General features: G+C 35.7%; 1 protein-coding gene across 1 annotated transcript in view; it reads left to right on the forward strand.

Annotated features, from left to right (window-relative positions):
• LOC136026983 (uncharacterized) overlaps positions 1-27412 on the forward strand; it is a 66289-nt gene that overhangs the window by 6444 nt on the left and 32433 nt on the right. Inside the window, exons 3-7 of the mRNA XM_065703862.1 lie at positions 6427-6593; positions 12652-12735; positions 13770-14141; positions 19893-20518; positions 25593-25673. Coding sequence (XP_065559934.1) covers positions 6427-6593; positions 12652-12735; positions 13770-14141; positions 19893-20518; positions 25593-25673 — 1330 coding nt within the window. The remainder of the gene's footprint in view (positions 1-6426; positions 6594-12651; positions 12736-13769; positions 14142-19892; positions 20519-25592; positions 25674-27412) is intronic.

A 27412-nucleotide genomic window follows, 5' to 3' on the forward strand; every position in this document is an offset into this window, starting at 1 on the left:
GGCTTGTTAACATGTACAATGAACTATATGTATGTATTTATGTAGGCTGGAATCATTAGATTGAATTGTTTGGAGGTTAAAGCATATTGTGAACTTCACACAGTAATTCAATTCCGTGTAAAAATTTTTAATCTTATGTTTTATCACCTGAAGCTGTTATGAATGAATGAATGAATGAATGAACTTTATTACCCGTAAGGTATAAAAAACACAAAGTACGGAGTATTATAAATAATACTGTTATTGTAGAGCTGAATCTGTTTATGGCTTGAAATAGTGGGTATTTTCCCTATTCTGATATTATCATATCAATATCTACGTAAGCAGGATAAAACGTCCAAAGGTAACTAACTGCATAAACAAATGTAACAAGAAGTATGTAAATCTGCTTCTTCTTGTTGCAAATAAAGGGGCAACGAATTTCTTTTCTATTGATTAGAAGTAAATAATATCGTAATAGAATAAAAGACATCTGTGGGAGAACCTAAAAAATTGTTTATTTCAATCTCCAATATGAGCCATGAAATACATCATAATCTGAAAAAAATTCTTTCCTCCATAAAACAGAGCCTCCCTCCCTTCTCTCAATTTTTAATGAAATTAAATCCAGTGCCAAGTTCCCAAATTATTGGAAATTAGTTTTCATTGCTCCTATAGAAAAAAAAAAAAAAAACAAGCAAGGTTTTGACCCATTACAGTTACTCCTGCTTTCTCCGAATTATGTGAAAGCTTTTTAGTTGAGTGCTTGAAGGTTAAGATGACTCCAAACGTTGACCTTTGGTAATCCGGAGACATATGTTCTACATCCACCAGCCCACTGTGTTGTTGACTCCATGGAGACACTATGTAACAAACTTGGAAAAGTAAACAGTTCGTGGTAAGGAGCTGCAAATAAGGAGTGATGCAGCTCAATAGTAAACCAAACTCTAAGAAACAGTCTTGATAACAATGAATGCGTCAAAGAATCGAATTTTGATATTCAAAGAATGTAAAATTTGTCAAGTTTAACGTTATCCATCAAAAGTTACGAGTCTTATAGAATTTGCTTACGTTCGAGGAAATTTTCATGGAGGAAAGAACTTGTTCATGGAGGGGGAGCTGAATTTCATGGCATTATTTAAAAGCTGATCAGAAATCAAATTTTAAGAAGAAATTTTTTCAACTGAGTATAAGGAGCAATATTAAAACTTAGAACGACTAGAAATTATTACATAAAAGAGAGGGGAAGCCCCCTCCTCAATACCTCTCTCTTTACGAGTTGGACATTTTTTGTTCTAATTATTTAAGAACAATGTTCTAAAAAAGAACTTGCGTAAAGATTAAGGTACTGAGGAGGGTATAACCCCCCTCATATGTATTAATTTCTGTTCGTATCAAGTTTAATGTTTTTAATCTAAAACCTCGCTCGATCTTATGGCTCTGAACTTACAAAAAGCTTTTGACTCAATTAACCACATTATGTTAGTTGTAAACTCTTGAATGAATTTCAAGTAATTGCATCTTTTTGTTAGGATACTTGCATCTTTGCTTTCAAGCCGAACGAAATTAGTTGAATTCTTAAATGCATACTTTGATCCTTTCCCAATTTTACAATGGTGCCCTTGGAAACCGGTTAGGCTCGATTTAATTCCAAGCAATTATAAACAAATTTGGTTTTCATTTTTTGGATAAATTTACAAATTTATTGATTATCTTACTTTGCTTGCGGTATGTTTAAAAAATTTAAAAAGTAGCCTGATTGAAATCTTGGGACAAAAGATTGAAACAGAATTCAAACACACAAACAGGACAGACATTAGATGAAGCTGTTGCTAATGGATATCAGAATCAATTCTTCAAAGTCAACGATAGTAATAACTCATTTCCTCCAGACTTCTGTTCTCCCAATCGTCCTATCCCCACTGGAATAGAATTGCCACATTAACAATATTTTTACAATGCGTAAATACTATATTCTCCCTCCATAAACTCCTTAAAAAAGTTCAGATGTCCTCAGTGACACTGTTCAAAAATTTTCCTCTCTTTTGTGTGTCCAATCTTTAAATGCGCCTATCCAGTTTCCCATCCTGGTATCTCCAAGAAATTTTCTGATAGAATAGATAGCCCCGAAAAAGATACTTAAAAATTATCTTTAATTAGGGAAAAATTGATAATTATTATTTGATAATTATCTTTAATATCTTGAGGCAAGAAGAGCAAAAATTTTATTACGTTTTGCCAATAGTTCTTTCCAAAACCATGGACAAATTTGATTTTTCCTATTACCCACACCCCCCTCCCTCTAAATTAACCTCCCCTGTTCTGCTTCAACAAAAATCCACATTTTTAATCTAATAAAATTTCCCATCGAAAGATGCAGAGGAAAGCTCCCCCCTTTATTATTGATATGTTAAATAATTGGATATTCTCCTCCGCTTTTCTTCCTCCTTTTCTTGCCATTCTTTATGTGAAATTTAATTTAACGGAGTTTATCATTCCATTTGTGTAGTTTATAGTTGGACAAGGACATATTTTGTTTTTATCAAACAGTTCGTGGTAACGAACTGTGGTAAGGAGCAACCTGGCTCAATAGTAACCGGAATTCTAAAAAACGGAATTTTGATACCAATATATACATCAAAGAAGCGGATTTTTATGCTAATTTTAAATATATAAATGTCATCATGTTTGGTTTTAATCATCAAAAGTTACGAGCCTGAGAAAATTTACCTTGTTTTAGAAAAAAGGGGAAACACTCCCTGAAAGTCATAGAATCTCTATGAAAATCACACCATCAGATTCAGCGTATTAGAGAATCCCACTATTCAGGTTTCAAGCTCCTATCTGCAAAAATGTGGAATTTTTTGCCAGAAGAAAGAAAACGGATTCGTTTTTTTTCCAGGGGTGATCATATCGACCCAGTGGTACTAGAATATTGTGAGATGGTTCATTTCAACGGAAATTAAAAATTCTAGTGCCTTTCGTAAGTGACCAAATAAATTGGAGGGCAACAAGGCCCTTTCCGACGCTCATTTTTCTCCAAAGCCACCGGATCAGAAATTTGAGATAGCCATTTTGTTTAGCATAGTCGAATGAGGTATTTTTAACTTGCGAGTGGGTGATTGGATCTTAATGAATTTTGATATTTAGAAGGACCTTGTGTCTCAGAGCTCTTATTTTAAATCCCGACCGGCATTATGCCTCAAAATTTTCCTTTTAAAGCAATATATTGATTCTTAGAATTTCGCTAGAGCTCATGCCATACGAGTTCTTGGCTCTTCCGAACTCGTCACAAGTGTCATATGACCTCTTAGCTCTTGTTTATTTGTGAGTCGCTAGAAAAAAGAGATATATCCACATATGCAGAATTGGATAGTGTCTTAATGTGACAAGATACGAATTGCCTTTACTGAGCCTTTAAGCATGGCACACTTAAAAGAAAAAAAATGGGGGCTTGCTTTGTGCTTGAAAACTGTGCAACGGTTTCCTTGGTGAAAAGAAAACATTTAACCATATGAAGTCTCTTGGGTCTTCTCAATTTTGTGCAATATATTGTTTTTCTCCCAGGAGGTTTTTAGACCAGAATAAGGTAAAATGGAGAATTTTTTGTCTGGGCTTTACTAATAATTAGAAGCAGACAATAATTGGCCAGAAATCGTGTTTGTGGTCTTTTATTTGTTGGTGTGTAAAAAAAAAACAATTAGTAAAAAATGAAAAAAAAAATTGTTGATGAGTAGAACTTAATTTAGATTCGAATGACTCTAAAAGTTAATCCGGAGTCATTGTTTTTTTTTCGGGAGGGGGGAGTAGATGCCAGAAAAGGGAATTTTTTGGCCACAGTTTTCGAAGTGGCACAGAGACCTTAGATTAGAGTCCTACGGTTAGAGTCGGTACGGTTTAGAGTCCTTAGACCTTTTCCATAAACATTTAAATAGTTTTAACAAAAATGTAAAACTTACAGTGGAGTTTGAAGAAAATGACAAACTGCCTTTTCTTGATATCCTATTGATTAAAAGTGATATCCATTTACTTTTTTCAGTATATAGAAAGCCTACACACAGTGATAAGTATTTGAACTTTCATTCGTGCCACCCTATTTCAGTGAAAAGAGGGGTTGTGATTGCACTGGTGGATAGAGCTTTCAGAATTTGTTCTCAGGAGTTTCTAGATTCTGAATTGTTGTATTTGAGGGATATTTTATTTTGTAATAGTTACCCGATGAAATTCGTTGATAAAATAATAAAGAATAGACGCACACAACAATAGTGTTATTTGGGTTTCACAGTGTACAGAATTAAACATGCCGAAAAGGTTCATTTCTTTGCCTCATTTATTTGCCTTACTTTGGGGGAAATGCTTAAACGAATTTTAAGTAAACATAACAATGATACTTGTTTCCAATCAGTGAGACCATTAGGTAGTTTTCTTAATTCTGGGAAGGATTTAACCCGAGGAGATTTAGTTAGTGGGGTGTATAAAATTTCTTGTTCTTGTGGAAAGTTTTATATTGGTAGAACTCACCAACAATTTACTGAGCATCGCAACTCAATAGAAAAAACCCTACAATTAAGAAAGCCTCCTGAAACTTTTGTTTCGGCTCTGGCTGAACATACATTCTTTTATCCCGAACATTTTATACAATTTGTTGAGGCTACTTCTATATCTAATGATAGAGGTTTTTCTCAGTGGGCGAGGGAGGCTATAGAAATTAAAAAACATATATTTGCTAATCTTTCAATAAATAGAGACAAATCATAAATATTGACCCAATTTATGATTGTCTTTTGAAGAATGAACCAATAGTCAATAAGGGAATTAAAATTTTACACAGTCACCAGGGGACAAGATTACCTACTAGACCAAAAAGAGTTGGTTCAATATTAGCTTACAAGAGGATTATTTCGCAACAGAATAGTTAACTAAGTTTCAATTTTCATAATTTTTCCTCAGTTGCTCTTTGATTCTCATTGAAGTAACTCTAAGAGCTTCTTTTCCCTACGTGGATCAGTAGCGACAATTGTATTTATTATTATTGGTGGTGGTTTATTTGTTTTTAGTTTAGTGTTTTTTCTTTTTATCTTTTGCTGAGGACGCCTAGTTTGGATACAGGCGAAATATCCGCGTTATTTTAGTCTTTCCTCTCTACTGGCCGCAGTCTCGTTTGAGTTTTTTTTTTGTGGAGTTTTATCTCTCTTTGTTGTTCATTTTCTAATTGGGCTCCTGCTTGCTATGGCTCTCTGTAGAAGTGGTAGAAGAACTCCTACTCTAGCGCGGTGGACGGAAGGGTGACCACAAAATGCCATAGCATTTCTATCACTAAACTTCTTCAGTTTCAGTTGTCTTTTTTTGTGAATATTGTGGCTGTCGTACGTCATCGTGCCGTCATACGAATATTACGGCCTCCGTGTTATTCTCTTATTGGTTACAGTTGTATATTACGGCCGCCGTGTTATTCTTTTTTTTTTGTTTACAGTTTTACTTTACGGCCACCGTGTTATTTTCTTTTTTTGTTTACAGTTTTACATTATGACCGCCGTATTATTCTCTTATTTGTTTACAGTTTTACATTACGGCCGCCTTGTTATTTTCTTTTTTTTGTTTACGGTTTTGCTTTTTAGTATTCCTTTTCAATATTATTTGTAATATTTTTTCTTCTCTAATTCATTTTGAGTCCATATTGCTAGGGAGTATATCGGTGAGTAATTGCCTCATCTCTTTAATAGCATGCTCAGTCTTGCATATCTGTTTCATTGTTTTCACATTCTAACAACCTATCACTAAAACACGTTTTGTAGTTATCCTGTTTTGTTAAATTCTACAGGGGACTTATCAAAGGCTGTTGCAGATATTTCAATTGTAGGTGTATTTCTCTTGAGGATTGCCCCTCAAGGTCTTGAAAGTGGGTTGAAAGTCCACGGTCCAATCTGCTCCTTTATCTAGGATTAGGACTGGATGAAGTTAATCAGACGGCAACCTTCAGGTGAATTCAAAAACTAGACATGCTGTTTTTTTCTGATTTAGATTCAGAACCACTAGGCATGCAAAATAAGGTTGGCAAACCGACGTAAATGGAGCCATTGTATTTAAAGGGATTGGGATTTTAATCTAATGAATGCGTCATAAGTAAAAGTGGTTGCAACATAGAAAACAGTTCAAATTGTACGCATTTTCGTAATTTGTGAACAGGGGAGAATCACCTCTTCCAGTTCAGTCCAAATAGAAAAAAAATATTGCCCAAAAATGAACTTTTATCGTTTTTTCCTTTTATTTTGCTAAGTGCTTTTTTATATCAAGTAATAGTGATAGAAATAACGAAAATACATATTAGACATGAATGAAAGCAGAAGGATAGAGGGTGAAAAAGGAAGTGGACCCCCCTCCCCTCTTCTCTCCTATGCCAACTATAGAGTAGGGATATTGGTAAAATTGTTGGAACTTTTTTTCTAGTGAAGAGAAAGAAGAAATCGAGGAAATCGACGAAATAGAGGAAGCAGAAGTTGCTCCTGAAACAAAGGAAGAACAGGTTGAGTCAAAGGTCATACCAGTTGTGACTATAACACAAACAATCAGCAAACCTGAAAATGGTGACGTTAGTCGGCCTGTACCAGCTGCATGTAAGTTTTTTTCAAGCAAGGTCCTGCTTAGACGGTATATAAGAAGGGTAAAGAATTTAACTTAACACAATAAATAAGCTAAATAACCCCTTTCCACATTCTGAGAATTATCAGAGAGCCATTTTTCCAGAATAAATTACAAGACATCTAGTTTAGGGATAATATGTGAACAAATGATCGATTCTTGGGATGGGAACAAAGGTTGGGAACAAATGATCGATTCTTGGGATGTCAGTGCTATATTATTTTCCTTTAAGGGAGGTCTAGATCCGGTAAATATAATTTCTGGTCTATTCTTTTTCATTTTTTTTAGGAGGATCGTCCCTCCCTCCTTGCGTTCAAGTATATTAGTTATATTGCATTTGTCAGTGTCATGTTATTTGGAGAAATATTCCGTTAGCTCCCTCTCCCCCTCTTTAGAAGTATTTTAATTTGAATTTTTGTTTCTATTAAAAGATGGTCTATGACTAGAAGAGGTTGGTTTTTATCAGCGTTCTTAGGCTTACCTGTAGAATTGTTTTTGCATCTATTTGAGGTAGTGCTAAGCTGTGTCGTCGTCTGAGTAAAAAGCAATATATTTTTAATTTTTTCAAATATTTCCTGAGACCACACTTGGTAATCATGACAAAAAAAATTGCAAGGAAGAGAGAACGAGGATAACAACAACCAGTGAAAAAAAAAAACCCAAAAAACTATGCAAATATTTCAATCAAAGCCTTCGCTAGACTGTCTTCAGTGCAAAATAATAGCGATGAAAATATAAAAACCAAACCTTAAAACACACAAAACTAAAATAAGATGACCCTTTCAGAGTAACCAAAGGAAACTGCATCTTATTTTAGTTTTGTGTTTGTTTTGAGGTTTGGTTTTTATATTTTTATCGGTTTTATTTTGCACTGAAGACGGTCAAGCGGAGGTCTTGACCGAAATATTTGCATAGTTTGTTAATTTTTGTACTGTCTGTGTTCTTGTCCTCGTTCTCTCTTTTCCGCGATTCTTTGTTTTGTTTAGTACTTTTCTCTTTTTATCTCCCTGGTCTTTTAGTATAGAATGAATGGGGCTCTAGAAAATTGGGAAGGGATCTATTCGATTGGAAATTTAAAGGTTTGATTCCTGTTGTCAGAGTCGAATGTGAGTAGAGAAGCCCCCTCCTCCTCATAAACCTCCCAGGATATCCGATCAAAACTTTGACATTTTCATTTTGATAAAAAAAATCGAAAGTTCAGTTATATGTGTCTTCGTGGATAGCATAAGCCCTCAGGATATCCGATCAAAACTTTGACATTCATTTTGATCAGAAAAGTCAGAAGTTCAGTTAGATGTTTCTTTAAGGATAAAATAAACCCCACAGCCCCTGGGCAATGGCTGTAAATTATGACAATTACAAATTGTTTACGCATAGGTGTTATTATGGGAAAAGAAAGGCCTTTTTATTCTGGGTATGCTATTGGCTCAAAACTTTCAAGGATTGCTTGCAGGGTCAAGATGATCACCCTTTTTATATTGGGGAAGTAAGAGTGTTCGGAGACCTAGAAGTTGACCAGAAAACTTATTATTTTTTGGGTAGTTTGAAACTTACGACCGTAAGTCCTTGGGTCAAGTGGAACCTAATATACAAACGAAATGAGTTGGAGGCCGTGGGCCACCCAAAAGGGGCCCCGAGCTCCAATTTTCTCTGATCGGGTTGAAACTTGTATCCTCAAGCTTTGGATTGAAAGGACCCAATATAGAAAGAGAAATTAAAAAAGAAGTACTATTACTCCTAGAAAACGGGGATCAAAAGAGGGCTAAAAAAGAACCAGAACAGTTTTTTTCCTGACCACCTTGTATGGAAGGTGTGGTCTTAGAAATTTGGGTGGTGGCCCCCATCTGCTTGGAAGTACACCTCCATAAGCCCCATAGCAATAGAATCATAGTTTGAGATGTTAAGAAATGTTGGAAGGTCAAATAAGCACACCTTCAGGGCCAACATTGCCCTCATAAGTCAAGGGACCTGACTTCTGTAAACAACCCGATGTTCACAAACAAATTTTAGCGGGGAAGTCAACCATACTTGGTCTTGGTTGCCCGATCAGCTTGGAGCTTTTAGCAATTGTCGTCTTGCCCACGATTCCTAATTTCCCCTTATTTTACACGATAGTGTGCATTAAAGTATATATACATAGAAGTACTTGTAAGCTCAAACGAGATCGAAGGTCATATACTCCAACATCTGAGCCAGGATCAATATTTGGCTTTTATCTTTCCTCATTAACATACAAAAATAAGCGGGATCCCATCAATGGGTTTCCTTACCGACTTTGGTATTTGCGTATAGTACTGAGTACCAATCTTGTTTTACAGTTCGTGGTTACGAACTGTAAGTAAGGAGCGAATCGGCCCATCTTAAAAAAAGGCATTTTGATAACTGTTAATACATCAAAGGGATTGAATTTTTGTGCTAAATCCAAATATATAAAATTCTTTCAGTTTAATGTCACCTTCAAAAGCCACGAGCCGGAATTTTTTTTCCTATTTTTGCAAAAGGGAATCGCCCCAGGAAGTTTGACTTTTTGGGCCAATTCTTTTAAAGCGACTCCTCAAAACATAAGGGTCGTTTAATTAGAATAAGAAGCTTTTTTATGGCTCTATGAAACTTTAGCATAACGAGCTAGGGATTGAGAAGGAGGAATAATATATCGTATACGGAATAATTTTTGTCTGTTTTTAGTTTCGAATGTTGCTCCTTACCTTCCGTTGAAAACAACCGTTTTTATTGTATAGAGACAAAAACAGCCTCTCCTTAATGATTGCTTACTCTCTTCTATAGCTCTCTCATCATTCTAACAAAATTGATATTTGGCTTACTTATGATTAATCAGGGACAGAGTCAGGGGAAAGGAACGTCTAGAAGAATGGGTCCCGGAATGTTCTTCGAGGGTAAAGAACTCTCTTGGGGGGGGGGGAGGGTCAGAGGGTGACTTCGGAATTTAGAATGGAACGCCCCATAAAATGTTCAATTTATTGCATCTAAACAGAGTTTTGTCTAAAACCTTTTTATTTCGGTTGAGTAGATGTTCCATTAAAAATTGAAAGCACTTAAGGGTCGATACGGAAGCCTTTAAGCAAGCCTTATAACAAAAGTCTATTTTAGGAGGATTGTCATTTGAAATTTCGAAGTTAGCCCACAGTGCCATTTGAAAGGGAGGGGGGTTGGTGCAACGCACATTCTACTAATGTTACTACTAACAACTCACCGCAGCACCAAGCCGCCTGAGGCCAACACAGCTGCTTACGCTCCTCTTCCATCCCAATCTATTCAAAGCCTCCCTCTTTACACCCTCCCAGGAAGTTCCCATTTCCTTTAAATTTTTTTTAAGGCATCCTACCAACCCAGATGCGGAAAACCTGCTTTCTGTTTAGCCTTAGACGGTTGGCGGAAAAGGATAATCTTCGGCAATCTGTCATCCTTCATCCACAGGACGTGCCCTAGGCATCTCAACATTTCTTTCACTATAGCACTAGAAACCGGGATTGAATAACATTTTTGTACAGCCTACTGTTTGAAATACTGTCGGTCAGCCGGGTACCCAGAACAATCCTTAGGCAATTTCTCTGGAAAACATCTAGCAAATCTTCATGTGCTTTTCGGAGCACCCATGCTTCAGAGCCATATTTAAGCATTGTCACCTCTGTAGCTTCCAATATTCTAATCTTGGTTTGCAGACTTTTCTTCCTATTTTCTCAATTTTTTTAACTGTGAAAAAACATCCTAAGCCTTGGCTATTCTACTTTCAACATCTTCAATGATCCCACCGTCTTTACTAATAATACTACCAAGGTAAGTGAAGCTGCCCATCTGATCAATCTTTGTTACTCAACGTCACCTTTTCATCATCACTTTTTCCTAGCCTTATTGATTTAGTCTTCTTAACATTATTTTTCGAACCTATTCTAGCACCCTGAACTTTCAAAACCTCTAAAAGTTCATTCATTTTTTTCGCACTTTCATCTAGGACGCTTAAATCACCAACATAATCCAAGTCCAGAAGAGTTTTTCCTCCCCATTTGATGCCGTGGTCTCCCATTATCTTTCCTGTGCTTCTTAAGATAAAGTCCATTAAAATGATCCATATAAAGGGGGATAGAACAACCCTGCTTAACTCCTGATTTAATACAAAACCAGCTGCTAACCTCATTTCCTGCCTTAACCGCAGCTGTATTTTTCTCGTATATAGTACTAATCACCTTATTTTATTTGTCTGGTATACCGTCAAGGATAAGAAATCGCTAAAGCTCTTCTATCAACAAAATCAAGGGCTTGCTCATAATCTATAAAACTGAGGACCGAAGGTGTTTGACAACTCAGGGACTTCTAAGTTATTATTCAGGAGTGAAAATTTGGTCGATACGTCCTCTACCTTTTCTACCGCACTGTTCTTCTCTTAAGACTTTGCCTACAGCATCTCTCAGTCTAAAAACTATCATGTTACTAAGTAATTTGCTACCTATAGGGACCAGACCAATGCCTCGATATTTACCACACTCACTCTTATCACCCTTCTTATACCGTGGTTTAATTAAGGTTTTCCTAAAATCGTTAGGTACTTCCCCTTTTTCAAAAATTGTATTCATAATCTTCAATAACTTATTTCTAACCTCAGAGCCACCATATTTAAGAAACTCATTTACCACACTATTAGCACCTGGAGCCTTATTATTTTTTATCCTTTTAGTACTGTCAGTAAAGAGCAAAGATAGAATTTACAATAATCTTCAAATCCAAAATAAAAAAAAAACTGAAACTAAAAAAAAAAAAAAATAAAAAGTAAAAACCAATGTGTATATATACAATTAATGCTACTAGGACTGAACACCATATAGTATTTGTATCAACAATTATCGGTGACTTCCATGGGCACATAAAAGCAACATAGACACGTTGTTTGGTCTTCATTTTGAGATTTCTTTCTCTTTGTTTTGTCATGACTGGCCAGTTTGGCTTTAAATCTTTTATTCCTTACGTCTGCCTTCATGTACTTATGACTGACTTTATTAAGATTATGTTTGTGTTGAGGATTAAAATATATGATTCTAGTTAAAGTTTTAAGTTGAATTCGAATATGCATACAGAAATTTCTTGTCTACTGCCTTGTGCTATTGTTACCTAAATATTTTTTGGTGATTGTTTTTAATTATGTTTCATTAGGTTTTTGGAAAAGTTTCATAGACGTTTTTTTTTTATGGTGAATATAAAAAATATGATCGTATTTTTTCTTGGTCATTGTAATTTTTGCACAAATGAATTTCTTTCTGTCTGAAACAGTCAAAACTCAACCAAAAAGAAAATCTCAAAAAAGATCCTTACAAACTATGAGCATTAGAGGAAATGTGATTACCTTTTGAATTTAGTTTACGAAGCTACTAAAGACAACACCCCCACCCCCTCTAAAAAAACATAACACCCTATCTCGCAAAAAAAAAAATATCAGAACTATAAGAACTTCCTAAATTATAACCAGTTAAAAAAAATTTATTGCTTGTCCGAATTTATTGTAAAAAGTTATAGTTATTCCACAAAAAATCTTTCTCGAAGTAACACAGATTGCCACTTGGCAGACTCCCAAAAGAAAAATTACTGTGCAGGTGCCTGATTCATGGTATTGAAGTTCTCGGAAAATTTATTAAACTTGTCTTCTTTTTGGCAAAAGGAAATCTGACCAGTTGTTTCACGAAGGTTTAGTATTTTGAGGGTTCAAACTTAAAAGTATTTAGCATGGACTGCAAATTCCTAAAAGTAAATAGCAAATTACTACTGCCTCTAGACCGAATTCGTTTCGTATGAAGTTGCCTGAGGCTGACGCAATGAAAAAAGCACACCTCAATCATATCCAGTTAATATGTCTCTGCTTTTACTGACTTGTCGAAAGGACGTGTGAAATGAATGTTATCATTGAAACAACTTTACTTGAAAGACCCCTTCCCCCTTCCGCCTCTCTGTTATCATCATATATAGGCTACAAGCCTGTTTACATCCTTCGTTATTGTTTTCATTGATATCAATATTGTTTAATTTTAGACACAGAAGATACCGTCCCGGTCGAGGTGACTGTCAATAAACGTCGTAAAATAAACTCAAGAAATGCAAGAGGAATTGGTCGAGGTAAGAATAACCATTTTGTTCATAATGGTCCAAAGACCATAAGAGCGATGCCTTTAGGATGGAAGTAAAGAGCGCTGTCGGAACCATGTATTATTATTATTATTTTTTGTTTTAGAGCAGGACACTTCGTATAGAAGGTGTAGGTCGTATAGGAGGTCATTCGATTGGAAATTGACACGTCTAGTCCTCGTTTTAATGGTCGAAAGTGATTGAAGGCAACCCCCCCCCCCCTTCCCCCAAATACATCCAATCAAAATTTTGAGATAACCATTTTGTTCAACACTGTTGAAAGGTCCGGCAATTATGTCTTTGAAGATGAACCCCCCCCCTCTCCGTCATAGCCCTTAAGGCAAAGATTTTAAGTAATGTCCCAGGGCATATAATGTTTTTATGGGAAGAGTAGTCGTATAAACGCCGAAGGGGATTTATTAGATTAGAAAATCAGAACTTCCAGTGCCTTTTTTTTAAGAGTCAAAGTGATCAAAGGGCAACTACCCCCCCCCCTCTCACGGCCTTTTCTCCCAAATGCGTCTGATGGAAATTTTGAGATAGCCATTTCTTCAAAAACAATCCAAAGGCGACATAACAAGGTTTCTGGAGTTGACACCCCCACCCCAGAGTCTGTAGCAAGGGTTGTAAGTTATGCCCCGGGATAGTTCCCATTGAATAGTCATAAGTGATGGAGGGCAACTAGACCCCCTTCCCCTGATACCTTCTTTTCCCCAAGCATGTTGGCCTCAGACAGCTTGGTGCTGCGTTGAGATGCTAGTTGTAGTAGCATTAGTGGATTTGAGTTTCTTATTCCGAGATACACGTAATCCAATGCCACGGCTACTGATTTTTGGCTACTATTCTTCCAAAATATCGAAGCAGTAATAATTGTGTTAAGTTAGCTTATTTTGCGCATACACTGCTTTTCTAAGGTTTGTATATAATTTTCAGTGTGTTTAATTTTGCTTTTCAATTGTAAAAAAAAAGTGCTAGTAAAAGCTGTATCGTACCCACCTGGGTTGTAAAATATAATTTTTTTCTAGGAAAACTGATTGGCCAAATAAAACGACATGAACGAATCCTCAAGCACGCTCGTCCTGATTTCCAGAAGCAGTTACAGACATGGGCCCCGGATCAAGTAGCTAGTAACCAACGTCCATATTTCATTCAAAATCACCAACTGCCAACTTTTCAACCATCTTTGCATCATCATAATATGTTTATTGAACATAATAATCCTCCACAAGGAGTTGGCCTTCGCCCACCCCTTGAGCCACCTCCAAGGGTACCAGAGAGGCCACTACCGGTGCCACTTGAAGCTCTGATACCACCCCCGTCTCTTCATGGACCTCCCCGGATCCCTCCTCCGCAGAAAGTACTGATCAATAGGGAGTATAAAGGAGGGATTATTAATGGTAAGAACGTTTCATATATGTCTTAGCGGTAAATAAGGTATGAAACGTATTCATTGGGAGGTGGTAATTGTAAAAGGCGATTACTGAATAAAAGAAGGGTGAATTAAGTGAGTTGAATGCAGTAAATTCAAGTATCACTATCTTCAGGGACAATGATTTAAGTATCGTTCCATTGTGGTCACGAAGTGGGACAAAAAGAAAGATTTAAGCTGTTTTTCTCTTAATCAGAGAGCAGGAAAATTGTTTTGATTAGAAACAAAACCAATTAATGTATGCAGGCGTGCCTTGTTAGACTTAGAGTTCTAGTCTAATATCTGGTCACACACTTACACCAGGCTCCTCCTATTCATGTGTAAAACTTGGTACTTGGTTGTAACAGGTTAATGCTAAGCCCCTAATTCAAGGGTCTAGAACTTTATGTCTGTCATCCTAATTCTACCAATCATTAATCTCCTTTGTCTCTACATTTTTTGTCTGCGCTGAAAAATGTTGTTCACATTTACGTATGTCTGAACTTTTATGTCTAAGCAAGTCTATGGTGAGGAATTAATTTTTATACATGTAAGACTTGTTTCAGCTGCATGTGAATGGTGCTTTAGACTATGGATAAATATACAAACACCCTCTACTGTAATTTCCCAGTAAAATTCTATATGTTTTTTTACTTTACCCTCTGCCACTATCGTGGCCGTACTGCAAGTCTTTTTGCTTTTTTAAAGTCTCGAATCGTTATAGTTTCTTTGCTTGCGGGACTTTAAAAAGTTACTAACAAATGTGCCTCGTTGCCACAGCTTGGTTTCGAATCCTCCAATAGAGAAAGAGAAAGATACTATCATTGCACTGTGGCAACTTCAAAGATGTATCTCACATTTTTTAGTTCCACGAGTAAAAGATTTTTAAGTTTGTTCTTGAATGAGCCGTTCGTAGGGATGTTTGGCTCTGTCTTCGAGAATTTAAGTGGAAAAGTATCTGTAAGATACATTATGTTGCTGAATATCATGGCCTTGTTTTAATATATACCATTTGTAATTGACAATGTTGGTAATATGGTACTACCCAATACCTAATTTGAAAGCTGAACTGATACAATAAATGGTATAGAGCGGATAATAAAACAGTTTTCCTTGAGAGAAATCAGATAAATCAGGGGGGTCTAGGGTTCTCACAAGAGAGTGTGCGTTTTTCTTGTAAAGGAATTTTGGGGAACAAAACAGTAAAAGAAGTATCTCACGGTCCTTGTGTGTACTCGTTGTATAGGTAAATAGATGTTTATTGCAGAGAAAGCCACATGGCTCTTAATATATTAACGAACAATTGAATAACCTAAAACGTGTTAAGGGTAATTATTTTGTGAGAAGTACTTTATCAATTGAGATAGATAAGGGCTTGAACGAGGCCTCACCCATCCAATGACCTAGGACTACTACCATATATGAGTTTGAGCGCATTAAATTCGTGACCCAGGCAAGTCCCGTGTCTACCATAAGTTCTTTATGATATCCATGTGATATGTGAAGCTTATGAAAAACATAAATATTAATGTAATCATCCAAAACATACATTGTGATATTAGAATTATCATTTTTAAAATTCAGCTCGCAGATGAAGCCGAACAAAAAAAAAATTTAGAACAATCCTTTGTTCTCGAAATTCTAGGTGTGTTTTAAGATAAACCGCTTTATTGATCTCTGGAACCAATTAAAATTTAAAAGCCCTCCAAGCTCGCAAGGATATCATATATATAAAACGTCTCCAGTAGAAAAAAAAAGAAAGAAATTATATAAGCTTTCTCTTTAATACTACTTGATAGCTTTTTGTGCATTTTACTAAAAATTCGTTATATTGAAAACTGAATTTTGAAATTGCCAAGTTGTTTTATTCGCGAATAAAACCTCTCAGAATCAATTTGTGGCTTAAAATTTGACGTCTTTTTTTAAATCCATGCAATTAGTTAACATTTTGCATATTCTAATAATTATGAGTAAAAGTTCGAGCATGGGATGTTTGAACGTATATCATTTTCTGGGAACGGGAAGTTCATTACTTCAAAATTAAAAATCATCCGCTTTATTATATATTTTAATAACTAGTTACTGTTAAGACTTAATAACTCGCATACTTTCAGAAACATTTCAAGTATGCACCTCCTCCCCTCCCCTGCAAAAAGGTTTTCTCTGTGTCATTCTAAGTTTAGGATATTTTGTTTTCCTGTTATTTGTCCCATAATCATTCGATTTCGTCACTAAAACAAACCACTCATATGACCTCGTATTACTAGAACATAATTCAATTAATAACAATAATGAAAATAAAAGATATATATCAATATTATCGAAATTTACTTTTAACTATTTAAATATACATCGAACTTAAAGAAGATGACTATCTCTGAACCAAGAGCCATCTCTAACTTTTAAAAGAATAATGCTTCAATACTAAGATGTACAAGCTCAATGGAACGGCGCTCTGTTATAGCTTTCTTTGTTTCTTGCCTGATCCACGTCATGCTAGTAAAAAAGCTTTTGGCCTATTTTCAACCGTCAATTAAGACAAGCCAATGCACCGATTAAGGCGAGGCTTTATGTGTAGGCTATATAATAGAGTAGCCATACAAGCACAGAGTACTGGATTTCAATTACTTGGGTGCAGTAGATCAAATATGATTGCTCAAAATGAGGATTTCAAAGACTTCCAGAAAGAGATCCTCAAGTTGAACAGTAGTAAGATTTTTGAGCGAAACATTTTGGCATAGCTCTCTTGCGGGAAGAATGGCCTCTATCAAGGTGCGTGGCCTATGAGATTTCTGATGAGAAATGCATTTTTAGAAGACATCACGTATCATCTCTCTAGATGGATTCACCTTTAAAGGCCAAGTTAGATGAGAGCACAGGATCTATAGTTGGGTGACTGAATGATTCTTGTCTTGGATGTGTTAAAATTGATTATCCAGGCAATACGTCACTGTTCTGTCTCCAGGATATCCCTGTGTAGGGAAAGAGAAACCTTAGACTTAGTCTTCAGGTTTGTGGATGACTGCATAAACCATGGTATCGTTAAGAAAATGTTTCAGGGGATTCACAAGATCCTCCCCTAAGTTGTCGATTTGTACAGGAAAAGCCCAAGGATGCCATCCTTAGGAATCTCTTTAATAGAAATCTATGGGAGCCAACCTGACAAGAACAACATGGGTACGTATAATACTCTCCAAAAATCTTGAGTAGACAACTTTAAGCTCCTTATGAATGAACTTTCTCCTACAAATCCCTATGTCTGACTTTATAAAAAGCGTTTGTCATGTCAAGAGACATAATTACAATATGGTATCCCTATGCCAGAAGCTGGACCCATCCTTGATATTTGACATTTAGTCCAGGTGTGTATCACTTTATTGGGAATGCACTTATAGACCTTACAATGTATAATGTACGAGGCTTACAGGTTTATACAAACCAGAATTAGCTGTTTCACCGGTGCCATCCGCTTTAAGCACAGATGTGATGTGGGGAGACTTCCAGGCATTGATAAGTACTCAGAGCAGAATCAGAGCTGAGAAATTTGTCAATGGACCAGTTAATTTTTACCTGTAGGTCTGGAGGACAATTTTTTTTTTTTTTGTAGAGTAGAGCATTTAGTCATCACAGGGCTCTGAAAAGTCCGCTGGACTTTAGGAACAGAGCAGTTGACACAATCAAAGGCGATATTTTTTCTTGTCTAAGGTCAGCGTTTTTCTTTTTCTGTTGTTCTCTAATAACCTTCTTACGATTGATTTTTAACTGAGGTTTAAATTTGCGTATTATCTGTATACGCTTAGGTGATATATCTTTTAATAAAATATAATATAAACCGCAGACATGCCTCTGCAGCTTTGTCACCGTTTCGTCAGCAGAATATAATTATTGATTGACACCTGTTTATAAGTTTCTTATGTTTCTATTTCTATCCATATGGGTGTGGACTTTTGTTTAAAGTGTTTTAATTATTAGACAAAATGTAAGCTTTGTAATTAAGCGTTGAACTCTTCTGAACAAATGCAACTCCTTATGTATTGTGTCACGGCCCTCCGACTGACAAACAATTCTTTTTAGCCTTAGTTCTCCAAATCATGATCAAAGGCGGTATTTTACTTGTCAAAGGCCAACTTTTCTCTCTGCTGCTCTCTGATAGCCTTCTTAATCTAGATTTTTAAGCGAGGTTTGAATTTGCGTGAATCTGTATATGCTTAGGTAATATACCTCTTTTTAAATTCTATTTCTGGGAGAGAGAAGTTTGGATGAAAATGAATATGAAAAAATTGAATATTGCAAAAATTTATAATAGCCTAGTTGTACCTCGTCTCCTTTCTCTTTGTCCGGTTTGGCAGTTTTTTTTGTTTTTTTTTAGTGAACTTCAGAAACTATTTGGCCGTAGAGTATTTTTTCGTTATGCTAAATTTCTTCTCAGTTACCCTCCTTGGACTAAAAATAGTTACTTAATAAATAAATTCCGCCTAGTTAACACCTAAAACAGTTAGCACCTAAGCACCTAGGTAGCACCTAAAACAGTTATTGCTTTCAGTATTGCTGTATTTTGTTACTATTGACGCTTGAATTTCATCTTAAAGAGATGGAATTTATTCACAACCAAGCTTTGATGATTATCTGGGAGCCAAAGCAGTATTCATCCTTGGCTGTTAGTTTACATTCTTTCATGCTCTGTTTTATTTCAAACATTCTTTAGTGTGATATGAGCTAAAGTAATCTAAAGTACCATTCTTTAGCAGTACTTAAGCTAAACTCTGATGCGTAATATTCTTTTCCGATGCTGATCGGCCTCTTCTCTCGCTGCTTGTGTAGACAACTCTTGAAAGAAGGCATATGCAGTCACTATATTTGAGCTGTGCTCTTGGCTGCTCTACTCTGAGCCGGATCAGTCAACTTTATATCACTCAAGTAGCATGTATCTTTCGGGTATTTGGTTCATCTCTCACAGCTTTCTGTTGCAATCTGAGTACTTATAATGTCCTGAACAATAACCGAATTTACCTCAAATCTCACTACAAATATTTGGAAGGTTTGGTAAGGGATAGATGGGGTAAATGTCTCGTTAGTTCTAATAAAATCCAGGATTTTTTTTTTATTATTTTATCTTCGTAGTCTAAGAAGAGGGATGACGGCAACACTGCTCCCTTGCTAGACACAATATAAAGAGTGATGAAGACTCATTAAAAAAAGATGCGTTCAGTAGATTATATTCCATAGCGAGGTTTTTCTGTTCCTTATTTTATTGTCTCTTTCCTTCTGTTCATTTCCTCTTCTTCTCAGTATTTATAGTATTTATAAGCATTTATATCTCAGTCATCGTTATTCGGGATGATTTGAAGGAAAATGACAGTCTAATTTAAAGTATTTATATCACTTCTGCTGATGATCCTGTTGATCTCCTCATGTTTATCTATACGGTTTAATCAATATGTTACTTTTTGGTACAAACCCGAAATACTGTACAGGATGAGTAACCTTCAGTTAAAGATATTTTTACCTTTTATCAAAGGGTTTCGATTAATTTTATTTGAAATAAAATTTTTAGTGAATACTGGAAATCTTGATTAAATTTTTCGCGGTCCATTCAAATATAGATTCATTTATATACTATTAAATTATGCTTTGTCTGTAATTCTATTAATTATTCTTCAGAAGACCTAGTTGATTTTCTTGATCCTTAATTTATAGTAAATCAAGCTTTATTTTTACTCTTTCGTTCTTTTTCTTTTAGCCCCACCAAGGATAACAGCCCCACCACCAGGACCACCTGGTTTTACGCCACCCCCAATGAACTTCAACATGCCACCACCTACGACCGCAGGGCCACCCCCTACTGTTGGACCACCGCCGAAATTAGGACCACCACCTTCTATGCAACCCCCTGCTGCTGTGAGGCCTCCTCCTGGACCTGAACCGTTTCGCTTTGGAACTTCCCCACCAAGATTAGACTTCTCAAGACCTCCACCTGCAATGGGAATTACAATTTCTAATGACTTAGTGAGGCCTCCGTGGAGTGGTCCTCCTACTCATCAGCCTCCTCCTCACCAGCCTGCTCCTTTTATACACCATCTTCCTCATGAAGAGCTGCACCGTTTTAAATCTGACATTCAGTCTTGCAATTTTAGTGATTCACAATTAGACAGATACCGAACTGTGATAAGTCCTATGAGTATAGTTCATCAGGAAGAAATAAGAATGAGAAACTCGAATTGCTATAATAACACCGAAATTGAGCGTAGGTCAATTGAGGAGACCCTGGAAATTGAACGTAGACCAGTTCATGAACGACTAGGTTTTCAAAGTGAAGAAAGGCGGAAGAAAAACCATGCCGATCTGAGAAACGTCCTGTCAAGGAAGGTAAGACTTAAAACCACACGAAAGGTAAAATGACCAAGGAAAATTCCTTAGAATTAAAAAAGAAAACAATATAAATGGCATCGGAAAAAAAGACAAATATTCTATCATTTGTGCGATTGTTCATTGATAATTCTGAATTTATGACTTTTAATCGGATATCACATTGATAGCTACTAATTTGCAAAGGATTAATTGTCTAAGGTGATCAACATTTTGAAAACGGTAAGGGATGTGCTAAGGGCTTTTTTTGCTTTTCTGGAATCTGAAATTACAGATTTTTTTTTTTGAAAGAAAAATCTACTGAAAATGCTTTCAAGGACGCGGAATTTTGCGACCGAGCTGAAACTGCATGAAGCGGTCATTCATCCAAATGTTTTTAATTTGGCTACATGAAATGCAAAGATTATTGCAGTCCGATGGGAAAGGTATTATCTCTTTTTTTTTTCTGGTAGACTTCTAAGCATATCTTATGAAAAATATTGTCTGTATAGAACACCCTTTATACAATGTATAACGTCCTTGCAATATTCTCTTGGATCTTTTTTGCTCATTAAATGCATATAAAAGAGTGAGATCTGTTTTAAATATCGGAGATCGTGCTCGGGTCAGAGACATATGGAGACATTCAATGTCGGAGGGAGCCCGACATTTCCGGAAGAAGGGACAAGGATTTAAAAAAAAGTAATAATAGGCAAATTATATTCAAAATTTAAGAGTTTTTATTTTACATAAACCTCGAGGTTTTTCTGGTTGAGAAAAACTGTGAAAAGTGACCCCACTTTGACTACGTGTCTGCTAGAGAGTTTAGTCCAATTAAAAGAGCTACTCTCTTTTAATGTTTATAAAATAACCTGTTTCTATTACACCTGGATTTAAAATTTGAAGTATAAATTATGAAATTTGAGAATCAAAACTTGGTTGCTTTATTTAGACCCAATTCCCTTGAGAATATACTCACTGATTGAATTGATTTCCTTCAGTTTTTCATAGTTGAAACAGATCTGTAACATTGAAAATTTATAACGCAGCTTTGTCCGAAGTAATGTGCTGCAAATTAGAACAATGGGTCTAATTGGCACAGTATATTTTGATTAACAAAGGAGTGTTATTTTGCTTAATTCTGACCAAAGTAGTTCGTTCCTTGTAGAGCGGTGACCATACGACAGACAGTGGACGTAAAAGAACCTTAAGATCTTAGGGAAGAAATGGGCATTTTTTTCAAATAGTAAAAACACAATTATTTTTTAGATGAAAGAAAAGAGTGAGATTAAACTTGTAATGAACAGAAATTTTCCTGCATATCAAGGGAGATATAAAAAAAAACCTAACAGTGGGCTCTAATTATATCAAAGAACCCTAAGAAATGGGGGAGAAACATGCATTTTTTTTTCAAATTGCAAAAACACAATTTTTTTAATGGAAGAAAAGAGTGAGATTGAAACTTGTAACGAACAGAAAATTTTCTGTATATCAAGGGAGCTTCCCACCATCTACGTGAAAGTCTTGCTGAAAGCATCTTCTAACAACAATAGATATAGCCAGTTGGTAATTGCAAGTGTTCTATTTACCGACTGCCTTTCAAAATATTTGACTTGAAAATTTTAGTGTTTATCAGTGAATGGCGTCAATAAGCCCATCTAATATTATATGCCCTTTTAAAAGTATACCCTTTTATCCCATTATTCTTGTGTTAGAGCATTTTTCCTTGATATGCGGCTTGAAAGAGGCTATGCAGCTCTTGGACTACAATTTAATGTAGATTTTCCTTCGACTGTTTTCCTTTTTCGATAGTCCAGAGGTGGTTTCTACAGTGAGGTTAGGTGAAATTAACACCGTCTATCATGTCATGTTTACCGATTGGTCGTACTCTGCTAGGCTGAGAAGCTGAAGCTGCACGTATCTGGATCGTCTTTATAATGGAGTTACCCTGCCTCACGTATTGCTTTTGTTCCCCTTTTGGAAGATTTTGAGCGCCCGTAATATGAGCACAGTATTTTTTTTAAGTATGTACGGTATATGCTACAACTACCACCTTTCGTTAGAAATCGCCATATTGTTGTTAAGTATGGTATTGTTGAGTCTTTTGTTGTAGTTGAATAGGCCATTCTGAAGCATGAGAAAAACTATTATCTTCGCCCTATGAGTGGTTCCACCTTCTCAACTAGTTTTTGTGTGTGGTTTTCCTGTGTTGATAGTGATTGTAATTACTGTTCATATTCTTTTTCTTTAACCTGTTCCGTTTTTCTTTTTGATTAAGTAAAAAACAAGTTTCTTTTAACTGAAAGTAAAGAGCGACAATAAAACTTATAAACGCACAAAAATTATTCCGTATATGAAAGGGAATGTCCTCTCCTCAACGTCTCGCTCTTTTGCGTTGAAGTTTTTTATTTTTTTAAAAGTAGAGTTGTGAGAAAGAGTCAAACTTTAGCGTAAAGAGCGGGGTGTCGAGGAGGGGATAGCCTCTTTCATATACAGAATAATTTCTGTTCTTTTTAAATTTTGCTTCTTACTTTCAGTTAAAAACAACTTGTTCTTATTTTACTAATTTTCTGAACATTTTTAAATTAATGCAGGTTTCGATTTTGGCTTACAGCACATGAATAATTATTACGGATATTTGAATAAAAAACTGTTTGAATGAGGCCTCTCGCTAGGACCAACGAGTCGATGCAATCATCTCTGGGAAAAAAAGAGTAAAAAATAAAACCTGCATCCGTGATCTCTCTTCTGGCAAAAAATACAAAATTTCGTATTTTTGCAGATTGGAGCTTGAAACATTTACAGTACAGTCCTCTGACACGCCGAATCTGATGGTGTGATTTCCATTAAGATTCTATGACTTTTAGGGGGTGTTATTACATATATGAGGGGGTTCGTTCCCTAGTCAACAAACTCGCTCTGTACTCTGAAGTTCGAATATTATTCCAATTCTTTAAGAATGACCCCTAAATCACAGAGGCCATTTAATAAGAATAAATAGCTCTCTTGAAAGTACTAAAAAAGCGTAAAGAGCGAGATATTGACTAGGGGGCGAAACCCTATCACATACGTAATAATTTCTGTTTGTTTTAAGTTCTAATATTGTTCCTTACTTTCAGTCGAAAAAAACTTTTTTTTTATCTAATATCTGATCGCTTTTTAAATAATGCTGAAAAACCGGTGCCCTCTTAATAGAAAAGTCCCTTCCCCCATGAAAAATTCTTCCATGGAAAGATCCTCCCATGTAACCACCTCCCCTGACCTCGTCCCCACCATAAAAAAATCCCCCTGAAAACGTCTGTATGCTTCTCAATAACCAATACTATATGTAAATAATGGGCAAAGTTCAAAACTTGCCGCCGTTCCCCCGGGGAATGTGGGGGATTAAGTCGTCCTCAAAGATGTAGTTAATAGATTTTTTGACTATGCTGAACAAAATGCCATCTCAAAATTTTGACTGGGTGACTTTGGGGGAAATGAGCGTGGGAGGGTGGCTAGTTGCCCTCCAATTTTTGGCTATTTAAAAAAGGCACTAGAACTTTTAATTTCCGTTTGAATGAGGCCTCATGCGATATTCTAGGACCATCGGGTTGGTGTGATCACCCCTGAAAAAAAAACACATCTGTGATCTTTCTTCTGGCAAAAAATTCAAAATTCTGCATTTTTACAGATGAACTTGAAACCTCTGCAGTAGGGTTCTCTGATGTGAATCAGATGGTGTGATTCTCATTAAGATTTTATTTTAGGGGATGTTTCCCCCTTTTATCGAAGATATGGTAAATTTTCTCTGACTTTTAACTTTTGATAAGTAAGAATAAACGTGATAAAGCTTATATATTTGAAACCAGCATAAAAATCTAATTCTTTCGATGTATCTATATTTTTTTATACTTTTTTTTTCAAAATACTTTTTTTTAGAGTTTTGGTTGCTATTGAGCCGGGTTGCTCCTTACTTACAATTCGTTAACACGAACTGTTCGATTGTAAGACGGGTTTTTCATAAAATTCAGTTCAAGATTGAGGCAAATGTTTAATTTTTGGAAGGATAGAGGGTACGGAATTATTTCAGTCTGTTTTAAAGTTTAATGTCACTCTTCATTTCCATTAAAAAAACTTGTTTTTTATTTGATTTATTCTTCTTTTTAAGAATAATGACTAATTCTGTTAAAACTATCCCCTTCGCAATAAGACGGGAGCTTTTCCAATCGTCTGCACCCATTTTGTATCCTTCCTCCTATGTTTATTCTTCTGAATGAAGGGTAATCGGAAGTTGAATCCGTATTCGTTTCAATCCATGTTGTATATCCATTCATGTTTATATGAATAGGATGAACCAGAAATTCTGAGCTGATCGGCGTTTTGGTGTATTTTCTCTGCTGTAGTTGGATCAAAATAAGTTGCCGGTGGGTTTGAAATACCAGAAATCGACGCCTTGATATGGTACGAACTCTTTTATCGCTTGAAAAGGTGCTACCTCTTCCAGCTCACCGCAGCTCCGAACTGCCTGTGGCCAATACGGTAATGGCCACTCCCCCTACGTCTCAATCTATTCAATTGGTTGACAAAGACGATCGTTGGACGATCTAGATCCATAAATGATCTATTCTGAGGCAACTGGCTCGATGGGATCACCCCTAGGAATGAAATTAAAAAGATATTTTATATGATCTGTATTTGATGGAGCTGTTAAGCCTTTTTGATCTGCCCAAATAAAAGTCCCTATATGCTGTTTACTTTTGCATGGTAAATGTGCTGTCTACGCACATAACAAGTTCGATGCAGAAGCAGCTATATTCTTTTAGCGTTTGGTATGGCAGCTACTTGTTTCTTTAAAAGACCACAAAAATTAACCTGATAGGTTTCGTTTTCCAACCTTCAAGAATATGCATCTAGGCTCTCGTAATTCTCTGCATTAGCGATTACTTGCCTTCAGATAATGAAATGGTTACCGCACTTTGCGCTATCCGCACTAACCAATTCTAATTGTGAGCTCCTTTTAATTTCACCCTATGTACGTGACAGGAATAAAGGCATGATATTGTGATAGCTGATATTTTTAACTCCTGTTTTTTATTTGAATCTATATTTCCTTTAGCGTACCGCTGATGGCAGGAATCCTAATTTGATAAGTGTCGTTACCGAGTCTGAAGAGTCCAAGCGACGACAAAAAATGGCTGTAAGTCCTTTTTTTCAGTTTTTTTGAAATTAGTATTCTGTATAATCCTTTTTTCCTCCTTTTTTGGTGATTTCTGTATTTGTTTGTCACTTGCTGTTCTTCGAGCATCATGTTCGATCCTGCTCTGTAAATATCTGGGAAATTCTCCGTATTAAATACCTTGCATCGTTCTATTTAGACCCTATAGATTAGTTAGGTACTATGCCCTCTTTCCCAAATCTTTGGATTATAAGAATGTCTCCTTCACTTTGATGCATATCTCTTGTAATTGACCTTTTTTTTTAAATTTATCGAAAGATGAGACGTCTTAAGTTCTGGCGGTTGATGTAATTTCCCTGATAAAGCATCTTGCTCAAAATAACAAAATACAGACTGCTGAAAATAGTCTTTAAAAGCAAAGCAAACACAAGCGAATTACATGGTAAACATAAACGAATAGGCAAAATCGTAAAAACAGTATCGCTAAAAAAGGGTATGGTATTAAGAAGAGGAAGATCGGAAAAAATAATAAAAAGGTTTTATTAAAAGAAACAAACATATTCACCAGATTAACAAAGATATTAGACGTTATGAACATTATAGAAGAGTGAAAAAGCTGAAAGATGTGACTCATATTTGTGTATCGCAGGTTTTACAGATAGGCTATTTTTCTTAATAAGTTGTATTTTGCTTTTCGATAAAGCCAGTCAATTTTGCATATTACACCTGTGGGTATAATTTGATATATTGTAGGTAGATGGTGATACATAATTAAGGAAAACTAATCAAAAATTACTATGCCCTTTGGATGAAAATTCTCAAATGTTGACATATGGAGAAAACAATGGATAAGAAATAGCTAATTATAACACAACGTAAGAAAAGTAATAGAACATAAAATGAACAAAGATCAGTGGCTGGTTCTTTTTTGGTTCTGAGAAAATTCAAAAACTGACTACGTTATTCCAACATTCCCCTTTCAACAGTTAAGTCCTTTGAATTGAATAAAAAAATTTTTTTGGAATAATCCCAAAGAATGAAAGATTTTAGCAGCAAAATAACAATTTGTCTAAATTTCTTATTCTTCATTTAGCGTAAAATAAAGGTCTTCTACAAAAATTCACACACTTTTCAGAAAAATTGGCACATTGATAAGTCACTAGATTCAAGTTATGTGCAATCGACTTTTATGGCTGCTAAGGACAGTTAAAAATGCGCGAAAAGATTCAACAATAAGTAGCTTAGTTTCAGGTGTGGGTAGTGTAGATAAATTAAGACACAGTCATTCCCTATCTCAACCATTAGAAGCCGGACCGAGATGCAACTGCTCCGGAGAACATTTAAACAATTATAAACATAAGTGACATTAGATGTTTTCACTGGTAGACACGCTTGTGGCAGAGAAAAACAATTGGTACGGCTGTAATAATGCAAAAGGTAAAGATCACATTGGTTAAAGAATAGAAAGAAAAACAAGAATGAATTTATAAAGATAATCATGGTAAAAGTAAGTTTTATTTGAACAATGCTATAACGTGATGATATTTGATTAGGAAATTTGGCGGTTTGCATTGATATTTTAGTTCTATAGTTATGTTAAAATTATAGTTTTAGCAGAAAGGGGCATTATAAAATTCTGTCAGCTACCGCTCAAAGCCTAAGTGAGGACAATTTTCTTGAAAGCGAAGCTAATTATGTTGAGACCAGACGAATTATGTAAAACTAGATGTGAATGTAGAGAATAAAAAAACTCAACCCTC

Source organism: Artemia franciscana, chromosome 5, assembly GCF_032884065.1.
Source record: "Artemia franciscana chromosome 5, ASM3288406v1, whole genome shotgun sequence".
In the NCBI taxonomy this organism is placed as follows: domain Eukaryota; kingdom Metazoa; phylum Arthropoda; class Branchiopoda; order Anostraca; family Artemiidae; genus Artemia; species Artemia franciscana.